Source organism: Ciona robusta, chromosome 1 (genome assembly GCF_009617815.1).
Source record: "Ciona robusta chromosome 1, ASM961781v2".
NCBI classification, from domain to species: domain Eukaryota; kingdom Metazoa; phylum Chordata; class Ascidiacea; order Phlebobranchia; family Cionidae; genus Ciona; species Ciona robusta.
The window spans coordinates 3,403,185-3,414,571 of record NC_143235.1 but is presented as its reverse complement, the minus strand read 5'-3'; the positions used below and the strand labels follow the sequence as shown (position 1 = coordinate 3,414,571).

Here is an 11,387-nt window from a genome sequence, read left to right as displayed (position 1 = left end):
CAACTTGAATTGTGTGTTTTGTATAAGTACACGGAATTTCCCTTCTAGTTTTATTTATGCGGTTCGAAAATTTTGCCTCGGGCGTTTTGTTGTTTTGTCGCCTTTTCGCGTTAATTCAGGCGACAAGCGATAAAACGTTGCATTTAATTCGCTCCGATTTAAAATGTGTTCAGAATAAGCAGGGATACTGAAACTCCATAAATTATGAGGTACGTACGACTTTTTTGTGCATTCTTCTATTAAATAATGTGTATGTATGAATACATATAAACAAACGTTTATGTATAACTTCTATTTAACGCTGCTGTCGAATTAATTTTTAAAACGTATCAAACTATCATTACCGCAGGTCCGCAGGCATTATAACTTGTTTTGCATTACCAGGTTCAAAATCGTTTGCCTTTTCTCGCTTTTTGGTCTCGTCTCCTGTCAACAGGTCATACATCGAAACGATACTCATGGAATATTGGAAAGTCCGCATTTCCCTTCACCCTACCCGGATAATGTTGATATAACATGGGTGCTCACAGCTCCATCGGGTTACCAAATGAAGTTGTATTTCACGCATTTTGATTTAGAAGACTCGTACGACACAGATTTAGGAGGGTCGTGTGTGTATGATTATGTCAAAGTAAGTGATCTAAACATCGTAGTTGAATGAATGTAACTTGCTTTATCCTCGCGTTGCCTGTGTCTTGATATTGTAGTGTGGGGAATGATAAGACACATTAACACATATTATCCAAATATTCTGACCGTGTTTTAAACAGTTATCAACGGTTTATAGCAGTAATGAGGATGCGGTTTTATAATTTTAAAATGTTCTGTGTTAACTACCAAATGGGACGAGAAAATATTATAAAAAATGTGTCCCGTCTTCCCCGCTCTATTATATATTCGTTTTAACCGATAATTGGTACCGGGCGCTATTGCGCATGAGCTTGCACGCTACTGCACTGCGCATTATAGGTTGGCACAAATACAACACGAGGTCTATAAATACGGACCGGTGAAAAAACGTTCGGACACAATGCCCGTAACACACAAAATACATTGTTGGCAAATTGCTTATTATTTCAGATCGACACTCAAAAACGAAACATTACATGTTGTGGCACTCTTAATCCTGGACCTATCACCCGCCAAATAGTTTCAAAAGACAACTTAATGACAGTAAAGTTCGTGTCCGATTATTCAAATGAGGAACCTCGTCCGTTGGGTTTCCGAGCTCATTATGTTGCAGATGGTAAGTGGTTTATGCAGTAACAAAAACGGTTCAAAAATTTTATAGTAGGGACGGGAAAGATGAGACACCTTTTCATTTTTTTCTCGTCACTGGTAGTAAACATATACTTTTCAAATAATTATAAAACCATATCCACACGACTCCAAAAGACCGTTGTTAGTTGTCTACTCTAAAACACGGTCATATTTGTATATTATGTGCTAAAGCTGCCCCATCTCCCCATAGTAACATGGACATGTATATTTATATTTAGTACTATGTGGTACGACAGGATAGGCTACCGTTAGCACCTAATTCCCATATTTCTTGATCGTATTTTTAACAATTAACAACGCTCTTTTAGAGGCCATGCTGGACTACGGTTATATTAATTTGTAATTATCCTTGTTTACCAACAAATGGGCTAAGAAAGGATAGTGTCCTCCACCTTACCCCACTCTACTAGAGCTTAGTATAAAACCTAGTCTTGCTTAAAATCAACTCTAAAATTTTGATTAGACCAAACTATTCCGTTGTATTACTATATTTGTAAAATTATTAACTGTTTAATCGTTTTCCTATTAAGATTAACGTTAAGAACCAATTCCTTATTCCAAACATTTATTTTTCGTAAGAATTGATTAGGCCAAGTCGTGCCTGCGTAATACCTGTAGGCTATTACTAGTTTTCCACCAAAAGTGCTGAAGGCGTTTAATTTTGAAGAAGGCTACAAAAACAAGTTTATTATTGACAAGTGTATGTGTCTGAGCAAAACGGTCCGCCCTTTATAAATTCTTACAATAAATGCTCCTGTACGTTACCCATAGATAAAGATGAATGTGCGGAAATGGAATACGCTGCAAGATACACCACAGAAGATTGGGATGAAGTTATTTATTGCAACCATCATTGCATCAATGTACCAGGTTCATATTACTGCACATGTAGACCTGGGTTTATTCTCCATGCAAATCAACACACATGCACAGGTCAGTATAGCATTGAAAGATACAGTAGGGTGGGAGAAGATGGGACACCTTTAGCACATAACATCTAAATGTCTTGAACGTGTTTTAAACAATTAACAACGGACTAGGTGAATCGTGAGGATACGCTTTTATAATGTTCTGCATTTTCTTTGTTTACTACCAAATTAGGCAAAAAAATAGAATATAAAAGTGTCCCATCTTCCCCCAACCTACTATACATCTATCCTGTTTTTAATATTTCTAAATCTTTGCTACCGTAATCGGAGCGGCAAGTCATTATTTTTATCTTTATCATGGCATTTGAATATTGTTTCGAATTAAGTTCAGTGATTTTACAAACAAATACAGATGTAAATGGCTGCTTGGTACGTGATGTTGTTTGACTGGCCGATTATGTCTATCATAATCCGGTATTACATGTGTGATGATTTTTATTCTATGGTCATATATATGTTTGTGATTTTTGCGTGTGGTTGGCTGTTATGTTCGACTGTATTGTATTTCTAGCTTTTCTTCTGTTCTTATACGTTTGGCTTTAAGCGTTGAGTTGATAACGTCCTTCGAGTATATTTTACCTCCAAGCATAATTGCTCTTCGTGGCGCGAGCTCGCCTTTTTCTCCTGTTTCGCTTGCATTCGCTTTAGTATTTGAATAAGGTAGTATAGGTTCTCGTTGCCCAATTTACGAAGTGCTGGTTCGTTGTGCGTGTCGTTGTTGTAAATTTGTTCATTATTTCAAGTAAGAACGGGTCCTGTATGTTCTAATTGTTTTTATGATACTAACTTTTATATATTATTAAACTATTAAAGAAAGCCTACATCAGTCTAGTCAGTAGCGGTAGGCGTTAGCAGCGCCCGGACCACACACTTTACGTAACACATGTTAACTTTAAAGCAATTTCGTATAGTTTGTGTTTGCAGTAGGAATATGTGGTTTTATACATGTCAATTTAAACTTCGATATTTTAACTAAATTTTACTATTAATTACACTAACATGCTGTTTATATTAACTTGTATAGTAAGGTGAAAGAAGATGGGACACCTTTTTATAAATATAAATCTTTGTTTACTCATGTGGGACAAGAAAATTTAATGAAAGGGTGTCCCATCTTTTCCTACATAAACGCGGCGTGTCCCATCTTTTCCTACATAAACGCGGCACTGTGTTTGTAACTGTGTCTAAATGATGCCAAATTCATGAAACCATAGGTTTGCAGAACGCCTAGTTATTTTAAATAACAATTAAGACAGCTACACGTATTCAATCTGAGAGTTGTTTTGAAATAAATAATTTCTGTTTTTACTTCTCTCAAGCTGTATGTCAAAATCAAGTTCTTAACGAGGACTCTGGTTTGGTGACGTCACCAGATTACCCGGACCAATACTCGAAACTAACGGATTGCGACTGGGAAATACAAGTAATTTAAAAGCATTAATTTTTTTTGTATAAGTAATTTAAAAACTTTTCTTTTAAATAAGACTTTATTGTAGTTATATGTGGGGTAAGATAGGACACCTTTTGCATATAAAATCTAAATACTCTGATCGTGTTTTAAACAATTAACAGTGGTCTATAGGAGTTGTGATTTTTGAATCGTCTTTGTATACTATACCAAACGGGACAAGAAAATAAAAGGTGTCCCATCTTCCCTACCCTTGTAAAATATCTAAAGACGCATCACTGTATAATATTTTTATAAAAACGAATATTCCGTTTTATTGAACAATTCTGCATTTTTGTTCTAACCTTATAAGCGTGTTATAGCGTTTTTCTTTTACCATTACATTTCGTATTTGTACGATGTTATGATGTTATAATCTACAAGAAACAATGTAAAAATTTTGTCAGGTCTTTATATATACATACGAAAGCATGTGAACGCAGTATATTGTTTCAGTGAGATAATTTATTACACCGAATGTTTATGCTTTTAATATTAAAAACTTAAATATGGTTCAGGTTCGTGATGGGTTAAGCTTGAACATTACATTTGACACAAACTTCGATATTGAAGATCATTTCAATTATACTGACTGCCCTTACGACTATTTAAAGGTAAAAGTATTTTGGTGTGCTGTGTTGTGTTGTGATATCCTTTTCTTCAATGTACATTTTTATTAATAAAGAAACGCAAAGAAATTACCTAAAAACTACATGTGTAGTAACTCTATAAAGGAGAGGTGTTATGGACGATTACAAAATTGCTGTGTTATATGTGCTTGCTGTTAAGACATTATAAAGCGCCTTACCACAGTTGGTTAGCGCGCCTGCCTTTCTCGAACCCAGACGTAATGGCCTTATGATTTGTTGTTGCTATATTGTGCGTAAATGTGTCCTTGGGCAAGACACTTAACTGCAATTGCTCCAACCTGTTGGTCATTAATGGGTTGTCCAAATTATCAGCCACACATAAAAATGATAAAGCCACAAAAAAATAATCACCCACAAAATAACATACTTGGTAACTAGTAAGCTGGCATATTAATACAGTAGGGTGTGGAAAGATTAGACAATTGTAGCACATAATGTTCAAATATCCTGATCGTGTGTTAAACAATCAACAACGGCCTATATGGGGGTTGTAACGATTCGGCTTTATAATTCTTTATTGACACAAAGTAACATACTTCACTCTTAAGCTGGCGTGATGTGCATGAACACTCGTGTGATAACGACTGTCGTTTTCCGGCCACGCGAGGATTAAGTATAAGTTACATTCATTCATTCATTCATTTATAAAACCGTTTGTAGTTGCAAATGCATATTTTAAAAAACGTATAAAGTCAAAGACGTGATTTTAATTTGTAGATGACCTATTCTGGCCAAGAGTCAATACACTGCGGACAAAACATTTCATTTGCTGGAGTTTGGACCGATCTTAACACGAGGTCTCTTCGTTTGAATTTTCACACTGATTATGCGATTGAGAAATCTGGATTTAAACTTACATATGATTCTATAAGTAAGGATATTATATTACAATACACCGTTGTTAAAAGTTATACGCAGTTAAGGTGGGAAATACACATCACCTTTTGCAGATAATATCCACATATCCTGACTGTGTTTTAAACAATTAACTACAGTCTATGGGAGTCGTGGGCATACGGTTTTATAATTCTTTAAATTTTCTTTGTTCACTACCAAATGGCTTGAGAAAAAAAGAATACAAAGGTTCTCCATCTTTCCCACCCTACTATATTGTTTTCCCAATTTTGGTTTGAAATGGGGTTTATATTTTATACACGGTAAAGCCGTTGTAAACCATATGCAGGTTGTTGCGTTATAAAAAGATTTTTTTTCTTGAACCAATTATATTACATTTCTTAAACTATAGTTCAGTAATAAGCGATAGTAGTTTCAGGTAAATTAGAAAACTTTTTATTCTATTTCCTTGTCCCACTTGATATTGTAAACAAAGAGTAGGCTATTCGATAGAGGATAGAGTAATAAAAAAACGTAAACTTACGATTCCCCGCATAAAGCGTTGTTAATTGTCTAAAACACTATCAGGATATTTGAATATTATTTGCTAAAGGTGTCTAATCTTACTACACAGTACTGTGTCATGAGAATAACACATCGTTCGCCGCCGAAACACACTGATTGAGAACTTACTTGTAAACCAAGATATCAGTTTCGAGGATGTATGTATGGAGCAAGACACTTCACAATAACTGCTCCAACCCAGAAGCCAAGGTCGATTTTCCTAAAAACGTCCTTGTTTTTCTTGCAGGAATAAGATGTTTGAATCGTCCCATATTGGAGCATGGTGTAGTCAATTTTCCAAATTCGAACCCGTTCAGTGAATTTGAAGATGAAGTCAGTTTTCAGTGTAATACAGGATATGAACTTAACGGTGAAAATGTGATCACTTGTCAGAGTGATGGATCATGGAGTTCTCAACCACCAACTTGCACAAGTCAGTTGAATGCTGTGTAGTTTACTTTAAGTTAAATACAGGTTACTGAAAGTTACTCTTCACCGATCTAACAATGTTTATAACACCCTTGTGGTCACTTTCAACATCATTTTTAATTGTCATTTATATTTACTTTCTGGATTGTACTGAAACATGTCTGTTAATAAAAATATAAGTGCATACTGACTTACCAATCACCCTGTACTAAAAATGTGTACACGACTTACTGGTTGATGATGTTGTAAGTAAATGGATAAGGTTATTCTGATTAGGTTTCATGAAAGTTAATAAACAATATCTTACTTTTAGTGTACTCTATTTTCTATTAATGAAAAGCCTGTTTTAATAATCCAAAAAAAATAGTAATCTCGGTGAAATATAAGACCAACTTTTATTTTCAGTAAAATCGTGTGGGCCACCTGTTCATTTAGAATCTGTTAGCAATTCTAGGATACTAAATCATCAGAGCCTTGCGTTTACGTACGGCGATGAGGCAGCGGTTGAATGCAACGAATGGTAAGGAATTTTAGCTCTTCCCTTGTTATTGATGCTAAAGGTTGTCAACAAAATCAAGTTAATTTGAACCGAGTTAGACTATAGACGGTTATTGCCTTGTTTAGACCTTACCCCGCTTTTTGTAAATTTTTAGTTTACGAAGTCCCACAAATATAAGATTATTTTCGCATTTAGTAAACGGTGTATCGCCGTGATGATGTATAAATGCTAGAATTAAGAATTGAGATTTTAGTTTTTTACAGGTCGAAGACCGTTTCGGCCCTGTTTTGTATTAATCACTAGAATTTTGAGAATAACTTTGAAAATCGCTGTGTTACTGTTAAAAACCTTTGTATAAAAATGTATGTACAATAAGTTTGAACAATGCTATAAGAGATATAACATACGCCGATGAGGCAACGGTTAAATGCAAATGGTAAAGAATTTTAGATCTTCCTTTGTTATTTATGCTGAAAGCTTGTCAACAAAATAAAGTAAATTTGAATTTAGTTGTTAGCCCATACATGGTTGGACAGCGATAATGGGTTATAAGACAGGAAAACTAAGCTGGTTTTGTTTAATCTGGCTATCGTTATGCCTTGTTCAGACCTTACCCCGCTTTTTTGCGCATTTTGTTTGTTTTTACTTTACAAAGTCCCACACATATAAGAATATTTTCGTATTTAGTAAACGGTGTATTGCTCTCTTGGCGCATAAATGCTAGAATTAAGAATTGAGATTATAATTTTGGAAGGTCGAAGCGCGTTTCGACCTTGATTTCTATTAAACCCTAGAATTTGACAATAAGATTGCGAATCGCTGTGTTACTGTTAAAAATGTTGTATATGAAGGTTTATGCACAACCTTCTAACAATGTTATAATGTAAGTTTGTAAGAGATACAATTTCTAATTAGTTCGAAGATAGGGTGTTGCAGACGGCAATTTTTTTAAAAAAGCATAAAACCCCACAAACAGAAGATAATATATTTAATTTATTATATCTTAGCTATATTTCTCGGGAAATTTGGTCTTATTTGAACGAGGATTTTTTTGCAACGGCGAGTTTTTTAATCGCCGTACAGTTTTGAAGTGAATTGTAAGCCATGTCCGGTTACTTTTTTTAAAGTTTAAAGCACTTTTAGAGCGGCCACGTGTCTTAAAACGATATTCTGACTTATTTTGGTGTAATAATTAAATATAGCGAAGTGATCATTTTATTATAATTTACTATTCATCTGAACTTATATTGTGTTTACCTTATTTAAGGTACAAGGCAAAACCGGGTTCGGCAATGACATGGAGATGCTCAGACGCAAGATCGTGGGTGCCAGTCGGTTCCCACAGCGCTGTACCAGTATGTAAACCGGGTAAGATTTATGCTTCTGTGTAAATACGCCTGTATAAATGCAACAATTCTATAGTATAGAACACAAACCATTATTCTATTTGACTGTATTCCCAAATGTTGAAAACTGAGACTTTATTTATTATTTACGCAAAAAAAAAAATTATACCAAATAAAACGTTGGAGCGATTTCATTAACTGGAAGTGTATACATGACAAAAAAATAATATCCAGCAAACATCCTAATCGTGTTTTAAACAATTAACAACGGTCTGTAGGAGTGGTGAAGATACGGTTTTATAATTCATTGAATGTTTTTTGTTTATTACTACCAAATGGTACGAGAAAATAGAACAAAAAGGTGTCACATTTTCCACCACCCTACTATATATTAAATGCTAACGGTGTCCTATCTTATTCTACACAGTAATATATAGTTAATTTACATTAGAATGTGGGCAGTTTAACAATGTAACGAGGAGATTGCTCGGCGGTCTTATTAGTGGTGGCAATGTAGCTGGTCGTAATCAATGGCCGTGGATGGTCTTCTTAAACTTTGGAAGGGAATCTAATATACTTGGAAGCAGTTCATGCGGCGCTTCATTGATCAGTTCAAGGTAAATGGGCGTTATGTGGATATTTTAAATCGCTTTAAAAATATATAGCAGGGTGGGAGAAGATGGGACTCCTTATCATTTTATTTTCTCGTCTATTTTGGTGGTAAACCAAAAACATTCAAACAATTAACAAGCCGTATCTTCACGACTCCATAGCCCGTTGTTATTGTTTAAAACACAACCAGGAAATTTGAATATTTTGTGCTTAAGGTGTCCCATATTCCCCCGCAGTACTGTACAACTATTGGTTAGATTTGCTGTGTAGTCTTTAAAAGTATTCGTCGAGTGTTATTACTTTATTCGACGGGAACACCACAGTTGTTATACCACGTATGTAACTTTGCATGTGGTCATTCTTTCTTTATGGCTGACAATTTATGGAAGTGAGACTTGAGCACACAATCGACAATTTACCAACTATTGTACATTTTATTTTCAGCTCCTATATTTTTCAAACCATAGCCCATATAGAGTGTTTATGTCACGTAATATTAAGACACAAATTTGGGACTTGTCATCAGGTACATTATGACTGCGGCCCACTGCGTTACAATAGAACGACAGTTTGCGCCACCCAACACACCAAGGCAGCCTTATCATGTACATGCTTGGGTGGGTGTTCATGACAGAAGGCAAGATTACAATAACGCCACATCACCTGCAAGGTAACATTTAATCTACACAATCTCCGTATTTGGACCTTTTCATTCGGTTTGGCGTTTCTAACTTACCGCTTAGTTATTTTGCAATTTAGGGGTATAGGGAACTATATAGAATGTAAATGTAACTTACTTTATTTTCGCGTGGCCGTTAAGTGTCTTACCCTAGGAACGACGAGCCCAGCTTGAACCCATCAGCCATTACCTCTGGGTTACAGGCAGGCGCGCTATAGCTTATAATTTGAACAACCCGCCAGTGACCACTGATGGGTTGGAGCAATTGGCGTTATAAGTGTTTTGAGCCAGGACACATATGTTCAGCAGCAGCGACGAGCCTCGAACCCATTACCTCTTGATTAGACGCAGGCGCGCTAAGCACCCATTGCCTCTTGGTTAGAACCTAAGCACCATGGCACGCAGGCGCCCTAAGCACCATGACACAGCGCCTGGCAATATTCTTTTAATTTTGTTTTTAGAAACCTAACTGTTTTACGAGTAATTCGCCATCCGCGGTATAACCCAAGCACATGGGAATACGACGTAGCTTTACTTGAGTTGGATGAGCCTGTTATAATGAACAACGTCACACGACCGATATGTATGCCAAAGACTGTTGCAGATTTTGACAGGGTAAATATTACTTACTTGTCTTAGTGTATATAAAGGCTTGCATATTGATACAGAAATATTTGTTTGATATTAACAACGTTTAGTAACCGCTTGTTAAAATTATTATCTATTTAGTTAAGAATACTCATAAAAGTGTCAGGGGCCGAATATTTGTAATCGAGCACAACAGGGTGAATGAAATAGAACACCCTTAGTTTTTATAAGTTCTTAAGTTGCTTGCCAAACAAGAATAAACAAACAATTCAATAAGAGTTTAGTTTTATTTAATAACTTGCGTTTTAAACAATTACCAACGTTTTATGGCAGTCGTAATGATACGGTTTTATAATTCTTTTAATGTGTTTTGTTTTCTACCTAAATGGGACGAAAAAATAGAATGAAATGTTTGTCCCATCTTTCCCTACTTATACCTTCACTCATACATAGATACGACCAAACGTAAGCGGAGAGATCATAGGCTGGGGAAAATATTCGATTGATCACCCGTCCTATATTCTCTTGCATGGTAGAACAACTATCGTATCAAACGCACAGTGCTTAGGGAGGCTACATTCACTTGGAAGAACGTATTCACACATTGGGCAAATTGTTTCGTGGTTTCGACTGACAGACACTATGTTTTGTGCCGGATCGACGTGAGTAGTTGGTTTCTATTTTTTTTAATAAATGGTCGAATGATTTATAAATTACTGACTTAAACTTAAGACGATAGAACCCTTGCTATGCCCACAGTGATTAACTCTTTGAGTCTGCACTTTCGTAACTTTTCAGATACGGGTCTACAAGTTACACTTGTAAAGGGGACTCGGGTGGCCCGTTTATGCTACAAGGTAACAACGGGAAATATTACGTTCAAGGAGTTGTTTCTTTCGGTTTTACAAGGACTGAATGTGGCCGTTCATTAGCATACACCGGGTACACCATGATAGATCCAGAAATAGCTCAATGGATTGAAAGAACAAGCGATCTTGATTAAAAACGTTACCTTATTTCGCTTGGTGTGCTGTAATCGCAAGGCTACGAATAGGTCAGAAATGTGCGTACTTATGATAAATTTCAACAAAAAGACTAAAAAAGTGCCTGCAATTTTCTAAGACTAGGGAAGCGTCTTGGTGTTTGAAAGAAACGCTTAACTATTTTTTTACAAAATCGCAATCATTAAAATTCCAAGCATTGTAAAGGCCTGCTTTAACCTAGATGCATAGCTCAATAAATGGTAAAACTGGATCTTTTGTCATTATAAAATATTGCAGATTTTTTTTTTGCTACAGTTGCAAAGCTATCGGTTAGGACTTGTAAAAATGGTAAGTGAAAACTTTATAGTTTATAACATGGGTGTGCATAAATAAGCGTGGTTCAAAAAACAAAGAAATGCGGTTGAGTGTGTCAAGTTAATATTGAGCTACAGACTGGTCATTTTTTAACCCAAAATGAAACAGTCTTATCCATCTCTATGTTGCAGTTATAATCCTGCTTGAAATTGTTCAACTGTAGGACATTTT

General features: G+C 35.6%; 1 protein-coding gene across 1 annotated transcript; it reads left to right on the top strand.

Moving 5' to 3' along the window:
* Positions 1–72: 72 nt before the first annotated feature.
* Positions 73–11,112, top strand: LOC149741498 (mannan-binding lectin serine protease 1-like). Its single transcript, XM_089893163.1, has 15 exons — positions 73–209; positions 385–631; positions 1,081–1,246; positions 2,053–2,214; positions 3,530–3,633; positions 4,176–4,271; positions 5,025–5,178; positions 5,953–6,138; positions 6,540–6,654; positions 7,901–8,001; positions 8,431–8,596; positions 9,118–9,261; positions 9,732–9,885; positions 10,312–10,520; positions 10,657–11,112. Exons 1-15 carry the CDS (start codon positions 205–207, stop codon positions 10,859–10,861), a joined length of 2,214 nt encoding a protein of 737 aa, XP_089749289.1. The 5' UTR covers positions 73–204; the 3' UTR covers positions 10,862–11,112.
* Positions 11,113–11,387: the final 275 nt, after the last annotated feature.